The 20,000-nt window shown below is 33.4% G+C and overlaps 1 protein-coding gene and 1 long non-coding RNA gene across 3 annotated transcripts in view; one reads left to right on the forward strand and one right to left on the reverse strand.

Annotated features, from left to right (window-relative positions):
* The window catches only part of LOC134271095 (uncharacterized), a 3,159-nt gene extending 400 nt beyond the window's left edge, over positions 1 to 2,759 (forward strand). Inside the window, exon 2 of the long non-coding RNA XR_009992957.1 lies at positions 2,344 to 2,759. This is a non-coding gene — a long non-coding RNA (uncharacterized LOC134271095). The remainder of the gene's footprint in view (positions 1 to 2,343) is intronic.
* Positions 2,760 to 14,488: 11,729 nt separating this feature from the next.
* LOC134271096 (uncharacterized) overlaps positions 14,489 to 20,000 on the reverse strand; it is a 23,411-nt gene continuing 17,899 nt past the window's right edge. Inside the window, exons 1-2 of one of the 2 annotated variants that reach the window (XM_062753349.1) lie at positions 17,560 to 17,625; positions 14,489 to 15,848 (exon numbers count right to left, since the gene is read on the reverse strand). In XM_062753349.1, coding sequence (XP_062609333.1) covers positions 14,543 to 15,841 — 1,299 coding nt within the window. In that variant the 5' untranslated portion in view covers positions 15,842 to 15,848; positions 17,560 to 17,625 and the 3' untranslated portion in view covers positions 14,489 to 14,542. Of the gene's footprint in view, positions 15,849 to 17,559; positions 17,626 to 20,000 lie in introns of those variants that run through there. The other variant, XM_062753350.1, reaches the window with a different exon arrangement.

Consider the following 20,000-nt stretch of genomic DNA (forward strand, 5'->3'; position numbering starts at 1 on the left):
AGTGTTACAAAAAAAATAAAAACTCAAAATTCTGAGCGATTAAGGCATTCCAACATGTTAAAACCATGTGATTTTAAAGGTCAATTTTTACAATTGAATAAAAAATAAATGAATATATTTTTTTTAAATTTAGAATCTGCAGATGCAGTATTCTGTAGTTAATCCACAAAGTATCAAGTCAAATTATACATAACCCATTGTTGCAACCACGGCCAAAATGTACAACCTTCTCCCATTCTGACCGTGGTCAAATGAGAAAGAATATTTTGTAGCTCGATCATTAATATTTTGTAGCTCATTAAAATATTGACCATTTGCAAATAAAGCAAAGTAAGATATTTTACTTTGATCATGATACCTAGTTAGAATGATCTATTCTAACTGTGTCTCGGTACGGACCCTCACCACAGTTAGAATACGTCCCATATACTTGCAATGTAGCAAATCGGAGCGGATCCGCTCCGAAACGATTTTGAAGAATATAAAATGATTTGCATTGGGAATAACTACCAAAATAATCAAAACAAACCTTCTTGAGATTGCTTATGCCTTTTATCCCAAAAAAATAATCCATATAAATACGAAAATCCAATTAATTTTCTCAACATTTTTCTCCCGATTCAAATTACCTGCCATGTTTACATTCGGAACTCTCTAGATTGTTCCTAGTAACTGCACTATGCGAGTTATCGCCCGTGTTCCTTTCTGCTACATTACGAATACACGGAACGAATTCTATCGTTAAACCGGGACCGAGGACAATATCATTTTAACGATAGAACATTCTATATACATGATACCCAGTCGCAGTGTAAGAAACACTGTTGAATGAATGTAAATTGTTCATTTCAATTGGGATGGAAAGAAACCCATGTTCACTTACAATGTCATATGACGTCACAATAAAGATTGAGGCATCAAGATAAAGATTAGGAAATTTTTTGATCAAGCGGCCAAGAGCAGGAGAGCTTCATGCTTACAACACATATATAACCTGACCGACTGATAACCAAGTCCACTCAAACGTATGTCTGGTTTACGAGTGGAATCTAGATTGTACTTAAGGCTTTAAACAGATATATAATTTTTTCAGAAGGCAGATATGTATCTATCCTGATATTTGAGCTACAATACAATGTCAATATGTATCAAATATTTGAATTAGTCATGTTGATCAGGAAGTCTTTTTTTGTATTGAACAAGATCTGTTTGTGAAACACTGTGCGGCCGGCGGTAACAAAGTTAAAAAAAAACTGTTTTAGCATATAGGTCACAGTCTAGGTCATAAGGTCATTGATCTCAAAGTCATTTGAAAGAACTTTATAAAATTATTAGTGGAATATGCATACTGAATATGAAGTCTCCATCTCTTATGATTCAAAAGTTATGGTAAAAGTTCGAAAGAACTATTTCAAGCATGTAGGTCACAGTCAAGGTCACAAGGTCATTGAAGTTGGTGTCTTTTTAAGTTGAGTACGCATGCCAAATATCAAGTCTCTACCTCTCAGAGTTAAAAAGTTATGGCGAATGTTCAAATTGACAATAGACAGACAGATAAACAGCTGAACAGATAAACAGACAGGACATAAACAATATACGCCTCAGATCTATCAATCCGGGGGCATAAAAATTTTAAGAACAAACCATTTCTTTACAATTATTTATGAATAATTTTCATTTGATTTAAAAGACTAAGCTGTACACATGGTATATCTGCTGTAAAACAAAATTATTTTATATAAGTGGTGAGAATTATTACTGGTGTGTATTTTTATATAAAAATTTTGATTTTAAAATATGTTTATCGTATATAATTAACACAAAATATAAGTATAAATAAAAAAAATGCCTTATTCTTTTTGCGATATATAAATATTTTTACATACATATTGATCGATATACGTGTACTTAATCTTTATTATCGATTAATCATTTCAGCCTCAATGGCTCCTTTTAAATTTTACTGGAGTTTAAAGAGAAAAGATGAGTGTTTGAAACTGTGATCATTACTTTGATATTAAATAGCCAAATTATGTTCAATTTGTAAAGTTACTTATTGTCATTGTGCCCCTATTTCATAGCATAAGTACTTTAAAGTTTTAGTAGTCTGAGTGACAATTTATTTTCTTTTACCTGTAAAAAAAAAATTAATTGCTCTAAATGTGTAAAATTAAATAATTTCCTCCTAAGTTTGTATTTTGTATATTTGTGTGATGTACACATTACTCACTGTTTTAAAAGTTAACAACTGTAGTTAAAACTGTATTAACTATTTATAGCATTGTTTTTTAATATTTGGCATTTTTTGAAATTATAACCTAATTAATGTTTCATATTTTTCAGGCCCATGACAGAGTAAACAAAGCAGAAATTCCTCCAGGATTAAAGTATGCTGGTCTTCTCTTTGGACCTAAATCCAGCTGATGAAATTCTATCTGTTAAAATAGTGAAAATTCAAGCCAGGAACTTCTATTAATCAGACAGTGGCATTAAAACCGTTGTGATGATGTGCGCCAAATCCATTGATGACATACATATATACATTTTAAAGTTATCTCCCACTTAGATCAAAAATGAAATGGACAGAATTTAAAGTTTAAAGTGGATTTCAAGTGATTTGTGTATTGTACATAATTAGATATGAGATGTATGTAAATAGAAATGCATCCCTGCTCTTTTGTACAATCTTACAACTGTTCATGATGATTGTCCATATATAAATTGATTTTATAGAATAAATGAAAACATATATTTTACAATAGTGTGATGTTTGTTTTAAGTATAATGTACTAATTGAGAGATACTGTATACAGGGAAATTTTCTCCCCCGTTTTATTTTCGCCCTATCCTTGATTCGGTGAATTTAAAACGGGGCAAATTCAAATTTTTAAACAGAAGTATGACTTGGGCGAATTTAAAACGGGGGAAAATTTTTGCATGTTCAAAAGGGCGAAAATAACACGGGGGTGAAAATAACCCTGTATACAGTACATGTTTATATATGATATTCTGTCCAAGTTGTATTTTTAGTATATACATTTTTTAAAAAAATACTGCCCCTGATATTTTATTTTTGAGGACACCAACATTCCATGTAAATAGGCAATATTTCTGTTACATGTAGTGTTCTTATTGAAGCTGAATGAAGCATATATAATTCTTAATTGCATTTTCATGAATACTCTAAAAATAGATTTTTTAGATCACTTGAAAAAGAATATCAAACACTTATTGATGACTGGTAAAATTTTCACTGATGTGCCAAGATTAATGAATTGTAATGACAAAAATAGTAATACCGGTGTGTCCTGATTCATTTAATTCTTAATATTTTGAATTTAAATAAAAACATTTCTTTATTTGGATTCAATTCATTTAAATTTTTAATTGCAAAATTCCATATTTAAAATCTGCAATAATAGACTGAATGTGGGGGTAACACATTGTTATGTAGGGTATTTTAGACTGAAGTAAATCATTTAAATACACAGAAAAATAAGCTTGTAGTATTTTAAATGCCTGGGAAACACACTTTTCGACATTTTAAAATTTTGTTCATTATCCATAGGATTTTAAAACCAGTACGCGGGGAATGAAAATGACTCCATCATCAGCATGAATTAATTAGGCTGAAATAAAAAATACTCTTGTTTCCTGTCACCCATCCTACCCTACATTTTACCCTTCGACCCTAAAAGTTTTTATTACATTTTCATTTTTTGGGTTACTATTTTCCTAAAGTACTAAAGTTGACCAACAACATTTACAGAACTAATACATCATAAGTGTACAGGATACCTTTACTTTATAAATCTTTAATAACAAACTTTCTTGTTATTACATACTATATGTTCTGGCAGTTCTGCATTCATTGAGTTTTGAAAATAACATTTTTTCCCAAAATAATTTTTTTTCCCTAACCTACCTACCCTAATTTTTTTGGTCAGGGGACAGGAAACAAGAGTACATTTTCTTTTGGCCTTATAGCATGTTCGTTATAACCATGTTTTACTGTGTAGATATTTCTTCCCTTATATCATGATACTAGACAGTGTAATAAATACATTTTCCTAATTGTTTAAGCCAGTAGTTTAAATCATCCAATATTTATACATGCTCTAGTGAACCATATATTAAGAGTTTGCTGCTAGCCAGATAATTCTTTTCATCTTGATGATATACATGTGAAATTAAAACCGTTAATTAAGTACCGTACAAAACAAATTTCGCAATTTTAAAAATGAAAACTAAACAAGAAATTTACAGTAACATTTTCTATCAGTTTTTCTGTTCTGTCTTAACCGCCTTGGTAAAATGTTCATTTTCTGAAAATTTAGCAAAATCTTATATCATCTTTACCAAATTTTTCTTCTACCACTCCTTTAATAGAAACTAATAGTGCTGTATTAGGGCACAATATATTTGAAGAAGGAGACAAAATAAAGATTATTTTATGTTTGTTGTAGAACAACAAAGTACACATGTAAAATTTTAACTTCATGGAAACAATAAAAACAAAATTTCCAGTGTCTAAAAATTACAATTTATTTATAGTCAGTGCCATTTTAGTTAACCAATGAAATTATAATATAAATAAAATTACAAAGTGTCCCATAACATCTTGTAGAATTTTATGAAATAGTGTAATCATGGAATTATTAGATTAATAGTTTTACAATTCATGTCCCATATTCACTCTTTTCCACTTATATTATATTATGTCAATAAAGTCAAATAAATAAATAAATAAATAGAATCATGGTGTTCGCATGAACAAATGAAGTTTTTTTTTCTTTATCACCAGTAGTTAATTTCTTTCAACAAATTCACTTTCTAGAATTTTTTTCATTTTAAGTTATAAATCCACCATTACATCATACTGTTCATGTCCTCTACTGTCCTTGCCCTCTACTTTTAGGAATGAAGAACTCTTGTCTTTTTTAAAAAGCAGAATTTTGTTTGAATCATCAGTCTCCGACATCACTGCATGTAGATTGTCCGGTCCTATGAATGAAACCATATAAACCGAGTTCCAGTGTCGCAGTTCATTTAGGTGTTGGTACGAAAAAGATCTCTCACTTTTCAAAGGCTTTAGTGCTGAGTACAGGTTAAAATATGCAGCCCTTCACCGGAACGTGTTGGCATCTTCATGAATGAATTAGATCTAGATTCTTGTGTGCGGTGATGAAGCAACAAAACTGTGGACTGTTCATAGCACTCCATTTCTATAAAAGTACAAAGAAGACAAGATTTATTCATTGATGATTGATCACCTTAATATTATTATTTTTTTTTTTTAATCTCTCACAATTTTATTTTGGGAAAAACACAAATAATTATTTATAGCATATATAATTATATTGACTTCCTATTGATTAAAGTTTGTGTATTTAATTGAATTGAGATCTTATTTTCAAGGGTATTTATAAATGGATTCAAGTACATTTAAAAAATAAATTCTACATACAGGACATACTAGCTGCAGATCTGTAGCTCTCCGAAAAAAAATATATTGATAGACCGGAGAGATATACTGTGCCACCCATTGAAAAAACTGTATATTTATTGCGCACAAAAAAGAGCGCTTGGTTCTCAATTTATTTCTCCATGTTTTTAAAACTGTAATCTCAACATATTACTAACCATGTGTTCCTAACATATTCTTTCGCTGTTTCCACAACCAAACATTCCTCATAATTGTTGTTAATAGTCCGCCTGACCCTGATATTGTAGTCATCGAACATTTCGCTTATTTATACTGCCATTTTGGTTTCAAAGATAATTCGGTCAAATACGCTTCATTGACAGATGTCAACTACTAGAGTACTTGATTGAGGATAAAGAAATTTTTAAAAATCTTTCCTTTTTTGCAATTGAGGTACGAATTTGGAAGAATTAAAAATTAATCAAGAACCGAGCACAATTTTTTGTGCGCAATAAATATACAGTTTTTTCAATGGGTGGCACTGTAGCTCTCCAGTCTATCAATATATTTTTTTTTTCGGAGAGCTACAGATCTGCAGCTAAGGACATATAAACTACTTTGGTATACAAAATTTTCCACTATGAACATTCTATTCATCAAACAAGGAAAAGAATAAGCAGTGAAAAAGTTTTAAAATAAATGTATGCATATTTTCAAGCACAGATCCTCTCTCCTATATATCATAATTATTTAAGTTATTTCAAAATGATTTTTTGTACATACACAAATTTTTCTGCACAAGTTTTTATAAAGTTTAAGAAATTTCGAATTAAAAAATATTTACACCAGATTCATTAACATAAAATCAACTATTGCACTGGATTAATTATTACGTTCTGTTCATTACACCTCAGTCTATTATAAATTGCTTGCAGATAATCTCGTCCAATGCACCGCGACTTTTATTTCTGACTTCCGTAAATTTAGAGGAAATTCGGATTGAAAAACTTCGTAGCATGTGTATGCCCATAAAACCCAATGAAATTTTGTAGTAATTAGTCATACTCACAATATCATACTTTTATTATATTGTTTAACTGATTTTTCATGTGCAAGCCTAACTACTTACCCCTTTATCACCGATCTCAATATCATCAATCCGTGGCGTGACCTCACCAGTAGACTCCATAGCGTTTGGTGATCAGCTGATTCAGATTTGAAAATATCACGGGGTTATTGCTATTGAATTAATTTAATAATAATCTTAGGATTATACTGGCCAATTTGTCAGCAAGAAATACATTCTTTGTATTTATTTCCGACTGAAATAGGAATGTCTATTTGCGGTTTCGTTTTGTGAAAATCAAATCTGTAGTTTTAGTAAACCAGGATAATCCTGATTTTAAGTAGGTCAATGCTGGTTTTAAAATAGGTCAATGCTAGTTCTATCCTTTGCTTGCTGATGCTGATCAAGGTAATGCTGTTTTTTTAAATGCTGATGCTGATGCTAGCTCTATCCTGATCCTACTTATGCTGATCCTGATGCTGGTTTATGTAACAAAATTATTTCCCTGCACTGTATGTTTCATATTTCCAGTCACAGTGGTTCTTGAGAAGGGTTTTAGCTCACCTGAGCCGAAGGCTCAAGTGAGCTTTTCTGATCACATTTTGTCCGTCCGTCGGTCTGTAAATTTTTCACATTTTCGACTTCTCATGAACCACTGGACCAATTTTGACCAAACTTGGTACAAAGCATTTTTGGGTAAAGGGGAAGTTACATTGTCAAAATGAAGGGCCAGGTCCTCTCACAAGGGGAGATAATCAAGAAAAGATAAAAATAGGATGGGTTCATTAAAAAATCTTCTCAAGAACCACTGGGCCAGAAAAGCTGAAACGTATATGGAAGCATCCTGGGGTAGTGTAGATTCTCAATTGTTCAAATCATGACCCCATGGGGTAGGGTGGGGCCACAATGGGAAATCAATTTTATCATGTTTGACGTCATCTGTCTTGATGCAATCCCGTCTCCAGTGCCCCCCCCCCCCCCAGCCGGGTTTTCCACTGCCCGTTGACATCTCGTCAGTCTCCATGCGATTGACAGTTGCCGGTCTCTTTTGATAAGGCTCGAATCTAGATCTCTTCCTTCCTCTCTGTCGTCATCTACGCTCTGTACATCTTTTGTACATCGTCTGCCATCGGGTGGCTTAATATTCTTGAACCACTTTTCAACCAAGCTGCGACGATCTGCAAATTTAATGACTTTTTGATGATTCTTAACCAACTCTATACCTTTATTGATACTACTGATGGGGGACTCCACTGCGTCGTCGCTGTTCAAAAGCTACCTGGCCTCCTTCAGTTTGGTGAGAACTTTCGCATCATGCTTATTTTGATTCTCATTTCCTTCTTTACGGAAAAAATAATTTTCCTCAAGATTTACTTCAATTTTGCTGATTTGGAATGTTGAAATTTGTTGGAAAATAGTCAAACGACTGTCAACCATATCTTTTAGAATGTCTAAGAATTCCGACTCTGACGCGACATACCTCGATTACCTTCTTGAAAGAAATTGCTCCCTGTATCTGCCTAGCGTCCATGACCATAAACACAACTTGCTCTGGAAGGCCTGCGCTTGAAAGTGAACTCTTACTAACCCCCATGTATAAGCTTTAATATTTTACCGGTATTTTACCTGCAGATCTCAAATAAAATAAAATGACAAATTTATATTCCTAAATATTAATAATAAAAAACAGTTTACTCAGCATAGGATTTTATTAAGAAACGAAATACTTGTTATCTTACAGTCAGCCTGAGAACTAGGTCTATCCATAGTCCTGATAATAAATTTATTTTCAAAGGACTGTAAGAATATATGTATTTTGTATTCAGTTTTAGCAAAATAAAAGCTATTTCTGTACATGCATATATTCCTTTTATTTATTTTTACACGCAGCTGGTTTTATTTAATTACTGAGTATACGTTTCAACTTAATAAAACTGTAAATGTTTTGGAGGGCCACATCACAGAAACACAAATACTCTACAAAATGGACTGGCAAATTATAACTTTAAAATATTTGTGCTCATTTTTTCCGAAGGTGTTATGCTCTAGGTATGTGCATGTAGCTACTGACTATGAGAAAAAGATGCACAGAACAAATACATTTCTGAATCAAATCATTCATATCCACTGTAAAGTATATGGGCACATTAGTGTGGTCTACTTGTGTGCCAAGTTATAATGAAATCAAACCAAAACTGCAGGAGGAATAGCATTTTGAAAGCATTTCACAGAAATTTCTATTTTTAGTAACAATGGCAACACGGTTCATCGAAATCAAAAGCCGATACACAGAATTATCTATCTTAGTATAGTCTACCTGTGTGCCAAGTTATATTGAAATCAGACCAAATCTGTAGGAGGAATAGCATTTGGAAAAATTGTTTACAGACAGACAGACGGACGGACGACGGACGAATTACTATTGCATAAGCTCTTCTGGTCTCTGGCCAGTAGAGCTAAAAATTGAGGTACTTTACCAGGCATTTGCCCAAGATAGCAGAGGATGATGTTTCTTATATAATCCTTTTAGCAAAATACTTTAGCACTTAATTTGTTAAAATCACTATTTAGGTATGTGATTTTTTAAGACAATTAGAGACTTGTTAAGAAATCAAAAATTAACTATAATTTTTAATATCTTCATACATAATGAAAAGAACTATATGCGGTATATTGCATATACTTGCCCCCACAAAAGTTACATTTTGAAAACTTCATGAAATGTGCTGAATTCAATAAATTATATGAGAAATATAAATTAACAGAACGTATTTTAGTTTCAAAGCAGTTTATTCACAATTTTTGTTTTTATGACGTCACAAACTAGTCCAATTTTAGAAATTTTTTCAGAAAGAGGACAAAATGGACAAAATTTCAACAATTTTAGCTTTTAAATTTATAGAGCGCATGTTTGTTCAGGATTAATATTTACATATTTCATTGATATTATCATTCTACACATTACATCAAATTATTGATCCTGAACACACATGCGCTCGGTGACTTTTACTCAAAATATCGACGAAATATGTAAATTTTTCTGTAGAATTCATTAAAAACTGAAATTTACGTCATGTTTGTGACATCATTACGTACATATGACGTCATTACTTATGAAAATATTCAGTGCTTTGAAGTCAACACATACCCCCCTATTTAAGAACTTAATTAAATATACCTCCATCAAAGTTTGATTTTGGGGGCAAATATTGGTTATTACCGAATAAAGTTCTTTACAAAATATAAATTGTAGGAATGTGTCGTTTTACCTTAACTTGCCCAAATTTATGCTAGTTTGTGCCAGCATTTCGAATTGTTATTATAAGCTAATGAATGCTTGCAGTATAACTGATTTCCAGTAACCGATGAACGGATTTATTTTAATACCCCCCCCCCACTTTTTCCCCCAACATTACCTTTACTATAGTAAATGTTCATTGAACACCCCCCCCCCCCCCCCCCAACGAAATAGGATTTTGGAGTTTGGCAAACTTTTAATTTTCGTTTTTTTTTCTTTTTCTTTTTTTTTTTTGCTTGTCAACTTTTTCAGGTAAGTAAAAAAAAAAATTCTCTGCTTGGCCCCCCCACTTTCAAAAACGATGCTACGTGGCTACTTATATGATTAACCTTTTCATTTTATTTTCTTTTTGATGAAAAGGGTATTTTTACGTCCTCTGAAAAGGTTTTTTAAGAAGATTTATTCGTGCCGCTGGATTTAATAAATACAAATCTATAGTGGTTTTTATAAACAATTCATGATGTCTTGCAGCGTCATTGAATGAGCTATGGAAATAATTAATAGTATTTAAGTTCAAGGTCTATTTAGACAGTACAAATCGAAAGCAGACAAAACATTGACCTCGAATACTATTAATACGTTGACAATGTTAATTTATTTTAGTAGTAAAGGTAAAATTATTGAAAATTTGGTATTATATTATCAAATTCCTCTTCCATTAGGAAAGGGATTGTTTCGTTATAGTATTTTACATTTTTAGCTCACCTCAACGAAGTTGGGGGGAGCTTATGTGATACCCTCGGCGTCGGTGTCGGCGTTGGCGTCCCGGGTTAAGGTTAAGTTTTTTGGAGCAGTTTTCTTTTCAAGTACTTCTTTGTCCTATATTGAATAGACATGCATGGAAGATGTTTCTAATGTGTTTCACTGTACCAGTCAAAGTTTCAGATGCTGCAATTTCAGCAAAGAAATGACCATGTTAATGTTTTTGGTGCAGGTTAACATTTTTGGTGCAGTTTTTGGTATAGGTCTCATTTCCGAGTAACTATAAGCCCTATGTTGACCAAACTTACATGGATGGTAATCTTAGGATGGTTAATTGTGTACCAGACTTGCTTCGGATGCTGAATCTGACCTACATTTTCCGGTTGAGTGAACAGGTTAAAGTTTTTGGTGCAGGTTTCATTTCGAAAGGTTTTAAACAATTTTATCTTAAAAAGCTAATACATATAATGACCAAACTTGCATGGATGGTACATCTTAGGATGCATTCTACTAGACTTGCTTCGGATGCTGAATCTGACCTACATTTTCCGGTTGAGTGAACAGGTTAAAGTTTTTGGTCAAAAAGGTTTCATTTCCAAGTTACATCAAAAGACATAATGACCAAACTTGCATGGATGGTACATCTTAGGATGCATACTACTAGTATTGCTTCGGATGCTGAATCTGACCTACATTTTCCGGTTGAGTGAACAGGTTAAAATTTTTGGTGCAGGTTTCATTTCCAAGGTACTATGAACCATATAATGACTAAACTTGCCTGGATGGTACATCTTAGGATGCATACCACCAAACTTGCTTCGGATGCTGAATCTGACCTACATTTTCCAGTTGAGTGAACAGGTTAAAGTTTATGGTGCAGGATTCATTTCCAAGTAACTTTGAGCCCTATAATGACCAAACTTGCATGGATGGTACATCTAAGGGTGCATTCTACTAGGCTGACTTCAGAAGCTGAATCTGATAAAAGGTATGGCCAACATTTTCCGGATTAGTGAAAAGGTTAGTTTTTTTATACAGGTTTCATTTCCAAGTAACTTTGAGCTCTATGTTGAACAAACTTGCATGGATGATACATCTTAGTATGCACACTAATGGACTTGCTTCAGATGCTGAATTCGACATACATTTTCCAGATAATAGACCTCGTAAAAGTTATATATACAGGTCTATCACCAAGAAACTATAAGGCTTATATAAACCAAAGTTGCACAAATGATGCATCAAGGGATGAAAACTCTCAATCTTGCTTCAGATACTGGATTTTAATGACATTTTCATGATGAAGAACTAGTTTTAAGTTTTTATATAGGTATATTCCAAAGTATCAAAATTGCATAAATTTTGCATTTTTGAATGTACACTTTTTGTTAGTTAATTGTGTGACTTAACTTGCCTTACTTAAAGACAACATTCGTTGAGGTGAGCTCTGTAATCTCTGATTACCTATGTTTCTTTTCCGCGGTAAATGAATTTAGTATTCTAGAAAGGTTTTAAACCAATTTTACTTCTTAAAAATTTCTATTTATGTGCATTTCTAATACATATCAATTACAATGTACTTCTACTCAGAATGTGAAGAAACATTAAAAAAAAAATCAGATAATTTTTATTGAATAAACTGATCTATTTCCATGATTTAGAATCATAGTTGCAATTTACCGTTTTTCCAGTCTCCTGAACGAATAGAAGCCGTTTGTTAATCTGTTACATGTAGTTAGTGAACTTACTGATTGATTGCTTGTTTACTGTTTAACGTCCCTCTCCAGAATATATCACTAATATGGAGACGTCACCATCGCCGGTGAAGGGCTGCAAATTTAGGCGTATGCTCGGCACTTATGGCCTTTGAGCAGGGAGGGATCTTTATCGTGCCACACCTGCTGCGACACGGGGCCTCGGTTTTACTGATATACACTCCATTAAATTCTTGAAGTTCACATAATTGTTCCCTTGATCTTGTTTTGCACTCCTTGAAACATAACGACTATCTTCATAAATGCCCTACTTTAAAAATTGTAAATATTTTCCCCCATATATTTTTTGCATGCATGATTAAAATTGGTTGCTCAAAGGGGTGAAATTATCACTTTGCCATACAAGATGGCGGCTAAGGGGAATAACTCCTAGGCAAAATATGTCATAAGAAAAGGGTCTATAATTGGATTTTATAATTGTTTTTATAATTATGAAAAAAACAATTGTTGCCAACAAGTAATTAAGCAATACCTGTCATATTTTTCGATTACATGATGTGATCAATCGATTGACTTGGGTGATAATTTGCATAAGGCCATAATAAATAAATTGCTAGATTCTCATCCGAATTTTTTTAAAAATTGAGGCGGGCGGCTTTCATTTCATATTTTATATTTTTTCAGGTTTGCAGATTTTTTTATTGACCTGGTCAATCGGTGTAATTTTATGTACAATACCCGAATAAAAGTCATAGTAAAGGTTCAATTATCTCTTACTTCACATCATCACCAATCTTTTTCAACCAATGACACTTGTTTAAAATATATACTTATGTATTACAGCAATTACCATCTTTTCAACTGTCAAAATCATGTCGACTTTCGCGGGATTTAAAATGAAAGTAGAATGGTAGATGAATACCGATCCCGATCAGAATTAAGACGAAGAAAAACAGAAAAAAAAATCGAGGCGGGGGTATAAAATCGGGGCGGGCGGGGATGAGAATCTAGGAATATTTTTATTATGGCCTAAACGGTGAATGCATAAAATTTTCACGCAAGCCAATCAATTGATCATCGTCATGAAATCGAAAAATCTGACAGTTATTCCTTATATTTACAAATCCACGTGCTAGAAGCCCCGCTTCTTGTGTCTATTTGTCCCGCCCTGCACGTGATTTTATTTAACCGCGTCTATCGATGAACAAAGTACACTGATAGAGCAATAACATATCTACTATTTGTACTTTTATCTCAAACAAAGACATGGAATTGTAAATATATGGACTAAAGAACAGTTATCAAGTACAAAGGTCCACTAAACAATACACAATTGATCAGATCAAACACGGATCTCTAAAATCATCTAGAGGTGGGATCAAATGCAACTGAGGAATGATCATCCCCTGTCGAACTTTCAAATCCGCTTGTGCTCCTTATCAAGATCGGAAAATAAAGGGAAAATCCAGAGTGTTTATAATGGCCTTACAAATAGTATAAAATTGTCAGTCAGCATTTGACATTATAAATTGAAGTTGCTGACAAGGTCATTGAATCGACCATACAATTGACGAGATGATGACGTTACACTAAGAGGCTAATGTTCATGTTGAAGTAAAATTTATGTCAATTTTGAAATCTATCTAGGAAATTGTTCATATGTAGAGAATGTTCTTGTGTATCATATTGATTCATGAACACGTATTGAGGTGATGAATGATTAAGAGAAGTTGACGATTAAAAAGTATTCACGTTTATCATACAGCTTGGTTGACGTCTTTTTCAAGTAAAATATCAAACAGATGTATCCGACTCTGTGGTATTTATTGCATATTTTCAAGATATAAACTTTTATGCATTTCAAAAGTATTCTTATCAGATATGTGCAGATTACTTAGAAATATTATTTTTCATAATTAGTTTTAAAAAAAAATTCAACTCAGTCCTTTTAATGCAGATATGTTCATATGCTACATGTATATTAGACACCTCCTAGAGTTTTCAAAATATATTTTTTTTTATGACAAAGTGTATCCTTTGTTCATTTTATGTGTTCATTTATACGCTTTGGTTAGTCAATTTGTCCGGAAAAATATCTGAATCACTAGTTAAATAAAACAAAATAACATTTAAAAACTTTGTTCCGATGAAAAATCGTCCGGATACTGAAGCATCCGGATATCTGGCGTCCGGATATCTGAGGGTCCACTGTACATGAAAAAAGAACCGTAAGTAAAATACAAGATTTTGTGTTTATTATGATATATTTTGAAAGTACATGAGTTAGTTATTACACATGTAGTGAAAATTGTTTTCCATTGTGTTTAAAAAAAAGTTTATCCAAAAGCGTAGACTTTGTACCAGCGGTCATCTCTTTGAAATACGTGAAGGTAAGGCGACCTTAAGCAGGTGTTCAAACTATTGTCTATCACACCAATTGAACCATAGGTACTGCAAAAGAAACGAGCAGACTTTGGAAATGTATCGTAAGCTACATTTGCATCATTTCTACGATGACCAACTCTTTTCTCGATAGCTCGTTTCCCTCCGTGCATGATATGAAATGTGTGTGAAGTATGAACGTAATTGACCACGTGCTGTTGGTCAGTAGTGAGGTGGGCTTTATTTATGTCGACACTCGCTACCACTACGTTTTTACCGTGTTTCTGGTTAATGGTTCCCCCCATCCCAGGACAAACGTGAACCATGTATTTTGTATGATCTGTGCTGTGATCGCTAGTTACGACAAGCCAATTACGCCAGTAGTATTTTTGTGTTAGTACGTCATGCAACGGATTAGTTAAATCACAGTTGCTGGAGTGTGCATGGTTTGTGACAAATTTATCCACATCTATGGCCAGTTGACCACCGTACTGCGTCATGAGTTTGTGATCGGTTGCAGTCATTGTTTTTTTCAAATGTTCAAACTTTACTAACCAATCATGCTGAATAAAGGGAGACAAAGACGGATTTGAAAGTTCATAATAAGCGATTTCAATTGCCGCTGCGTCTATTAATAATTTTGTAACGCCTAGCATGAATTGCTGGGTCTTCTTTCGATCCCACTGTAAATGGTTGATCGCCTCATCGAAAATTGGTCCGTTAAAAAGATTACTTTGACCCATCACCCCGTCGTAAATCTTCCCTCCAGCTTCATTGTATTGTTTAAAGCTGTTGAAAAACAATTGCTTCCTTGCATTATACTCGGCTTGACTTTTTGAGGCAGCCATTGCTTTATATTTTTCTCCTACTACGTGAATCGTGCTCTCGTACGTACCATAATGTACCTCAATGTTTACCCAGTCAATTTGGCGGGAAATTGTGGCAAACTGGTGATCTATGCGGTCAAATCTGACAGTTACGTCTTCGTATAGTTTCTGAATGGCTTGAAGTTCTGCAGAAGGACCTGTGTCAAAGAAGCCGAAGATAAATGATAATACGGATCCGATGACCCCGAGGTACGGACTCACAGAGGAGATCAGTTTTGACGCAGTCCTGGAGAAGTCCTGGCTTTCAATGAACGACCCTAGGTCATTTGCAAGGCTTAGGCTGTCAGTAATCGTTGATGGGTCGACTGCATTGACTGCCGTCCAACAAACAATCCCAATACAGATGTAGATTGGATGAAGATTCATAGTGCGTCTTTCCAAAAAAAAAAAAAAATCAAGAAATGTTTGTCGAACACTTATGCCAAACTTAACCTAAATATTCTCATGAAAAGTCTATAAACCAAATTTCATTTCAGCAAGTGTAGCTTCTGCAAAGATAATGAACTGAAACATCAAATAATTAGAATTTTTCTAGGTCCAAGGGCATAGGTTCAATCATACCCGAACCAGAAGTTGACCTAGATATTCTTATGAGAAATCCGTATACCAAATTTAATTTCAGTAGCTTTAACCTCTAAACGGAAACTGCAAATATCTAAGTCCAAGGGGCATAACTCTGTCGAAAAAATACTGGATCATTCCCAAAACAGAACTTGACCTAAATATTCTTAAGAAAAAATCTACATAGGGTAAAACAAATTTCATTTCAGAATGAGCAACCACTGCGAAAAAAAGAAAAGAAACTATAAGTGGATCGACCGACAGACAGCAGCAAAGCAATGTCTTTCTTCGAACAAGTCCATAATAAAGATAACATACAAGTCCGATTAAGCGAAGATAACCAGCATTTTTTTTATCTCAAAAACCTACAAGAAGGATATGGAGATAACGAACAGTATTTAATATCAAAGTCCACAAAACAATACAAAATCGGGGAAGAGCACACACGGACCTCCGAAACACAAGAGGTGGGATCAGAAGCCATGGAGGAGTGAGCATCCCCTGCTGACTGGTCACACCCACAGTGTGCTCCTTGACATGATCGGGATATAACGGAAAATCTGTCGTCAATTCAGTGTATAAATAATGGTCTAACAATTAGTAAGAAAAACGTCAGTCAGCATTTGACTGAATGATAAATTGTTTCTGCTGACAAGGTCGTTGTGTCGAACATAGAACTTGCGAAATGATGACTTTAAACGACATTGTTGATATTCTTGTTTCATCAATTTGCTTGTCATTAATTTACCTCGTTTTAGAAACAAGTAATAAATTTTTGTGAACAGGCCATTAATAATGAATCCAGGAATATCAGCACTGATGATTTAGATTGTTTAACGTGCCAAAAAATTCTGCGTGTTTGTGCCGAGTTATTATTATAAGCCGATGAATGCTTGCAGTATAACTGATTTCCCATCAGCAGTGAAAAGATTCATTAAAATTTATTTATATTATTTATTTTATCATTTCGTTTTCTTCTTTTTAGGAAAAGGGTTATTAGGTCCTTTAAAAAATGGGGGTTTTTTTTATCAAAGATTAATTTTTTCCGCTGGATTTAGTAAATTTAAAACTATCGTGGTTTTTATAGACGATTCAAAAAGTTTAGCATCATTACTGAATGAAATATGGAAATAATTATCAGTATTAAAGTTCAAGGTCAGGTTAAACAAAAACAAATCTAAAGCACAGCAAACACAGATCTTCATAATCACTGGATCGACGTGGATAAAGTGAATTAAGGTCAAATAATCGAAAAGCTTTTCTATTTTGTCATCAAATCTCTCTTCGAATACGGTAAGGGATTGTTCCGTTCTTTCATTAACATCTTCCTGCTCCGCGGAAAAAATAACGTTCAGTATTCAGATTGTAGTCACATTGCATTAAATGTTTTTAAATTTTTTTAACATTCATATGCATTTCTAATACAGATCGATTCCCTTTATAATATGAAGAAATATAATTTTAAAAAGCATCATCTGATCTATTTCCATTAATTTTTTTATAATTTAGAAGTTGCAATTTACCGTTTTTCCAGTCTCCTGAACGACTAGAAGTCGTCTGTTGATCTGATACATGTAGTTAGTGAACTTACTGATATACTCTCCATTCTTCTAGTTCCCATAATTGTTCCCTTGACCTTTTTTTGAACTCCTTGAAACATAACGACTATCTTCATAAATGCCCTAATTCTAGTCATGTCTTTTTCCTGTTAAACATAAAGTGGGTGGTAGTTTATCAACTTTAGTTTTAAACTAGACATGATTCGATTTTGTTTAATTTACAATATTTCAATTGTACCCTCAGCAGGAAAAATCATAAATCCTCGGAATTCCATTTATATAGTTTTCTTTGTCAAGTTTTTTGTTTTTAATTCTTCAGAACATATCAATCAATATTTTAAAATTGTATTAAAATTATTTTTATATATCCTAATTATGTTCCCCAAACGAAGTTGGGGAACATATTGTTTTTACTCTGTTTCTTATTATTATTATTAAGGTCTTCCGTCTTCACGGAAGACCTTCTAGTGATTCTATTGTTTCTTATTATTATTATTCTTTTTTCTTCTGACCAAATTTTGTGCAGGCGATTTCTCGTAAACTATTCGGTAGATTTCAATGAAATTTTCAGGAATTGGGGCTCATTATATGAATTTTATATAAAATTCCGTTCTTTGGAAAATTCGGTTCCAGTGCCAAGTTATGGGCAATTTCCTGATTTTAAAATGCATTTTTGTCTTCGAATGTTCTCGAAAACGGCTCAAGATATTCACTGGAGACTTGTTGGACTTGGTGGAGCATCAGTTATAGATGTGCAATTTTGCCTTCGTTTGTGTCGTCAGTACTTCCGGTCGCTACAGGAAGCGAATTTAAAATGTGCAGTTTTTCAACTTTTTTTGTTTTTCAATATTTTTCTTTGATATAATTAATTTTAATAAAGACCCTACTGGAAAGGCCTAATATATAATTTATTTTAGAATTGATCAATCCACACACTAGATATTCGCATTTAAAAATCTGAAGCGGGTCCAAGATGGCGGGCGTCTCTGTAAACTCCGCCATTAGGCAAGTCGGGGTCTAGAAGGTCAGCCGAGCGTTTGGATGAACAAAACTTCTACCATAAAGATCAATGAAATGTAAAGGATTCGTTGGATTGCCACTTCGCAATTACGTTGCATTTTTTTAATATTATAGGTTAAGTCTGAAGTTTCTCAAACGTCTATTAAAATTGCTTTAGTCTGAATATCAAAGTAAAATACAACATGACTACAAGTGGAAATACGATATATACAACCTTTTGTGTTCCAGCACCGAAAACTTATCCTAAACCATGGTTATAAGTAATAGCTTTTCAAGAAACTTGCCTGACTAAAACATTCACTATATGATTCTAAAGTACTTACTTGACTATTGTTTATTTTTCCACGCAGGCTTGTGACATTTTAAATAAATAGAAAAGACAAAAATAAGAAAAATATTTTTAAAAGATTGTTTATTAAAGGTAATATGATTTTTTTTTTGGATTAAATCAAGCTATTGAACATAAATAGTATTAGATTCATTGACCGTCGGAGGGCGATAGATCTTTTTCCAGTGAAACATTAAAGTCTTTTCACGAATGTGTTACTCATCGGATGAGAAAAAACCAATTTCGCGATATTCGCTGGCAACCCGGTTTCAATGCCCAGTGTGCCCGATTTTTTAAAATCACTTTTTCAGTTTGATTTTACGGTTTTTTTTTTTTCAGAATCGGACGGAAGACCTCTCGTTGCTCGCAACGAGTATCTTTTCTAGTTATTATTATTCTTATTATTTTTCTTCCTGGGAAAATTTTGTCCGCGAGTGATCTTGTAAACTACACATCCGACTAAGGTAAAATGTTTTTAGGGTTAGTAGACATGTTATGTAGATTTGCCGAACAAAGGTCATTTTGCGCGCACGTGCTTGCAAGAGCGCGCACGTGCAACACGTAAAATGACCGATTTCATTGATATAGGCGTAACTTTTTTAATTTTTGATGAAATGCTTTGAAACTCATAATGTAAGGATATATTAGTAATATAGACAAGATGACATGGTCAAAATAGCAAGATCTCACGCGCATGCACGTGTGCTATGCTCTGATTGGCTGAAACGAAAGTCTCAATATCTTTCTTGTTTTTTGACGAAATCCTTTGAAATTTTGAACATAGCCATGCATTAGGATATCCTACAGCATGCTATATAGAAATTATCATGAAAACACGTGCATGCACGTGCGCTGCAATCTGATTGGCTGAAACTTTAAATAGCTACAACTCCCTTGATTTTCAACCAAACAGGATGGGATTTGGAACATAGATAGATATACTGGACTACTACAAGAAAATATGGTCACCATGCACATGCATACACGTGCATGTATGTGCGCTGCAATCTGATTGGCTGAAACTTTAAACAGCTATAACTCCCTTGGTTTTCAACCA

Source organism: Saccostrea cucullata, unplaced genomic scaffold (genome assembly GCF_032062105.1).
Source record: "Saccostrea cucullata isolate Sc308-1 unplaced genomic scaffold, CSIRO_AGI_Scuc_v1 ctg2679, whole genome shotgun sequence".
Classification (NCBI taxonomy): Eukaryota; Metazoa; Mollusca; class Bivalvia; order Ostreida; family Ostreidae; genus Saccostrea; species Saccostrea cuccullata.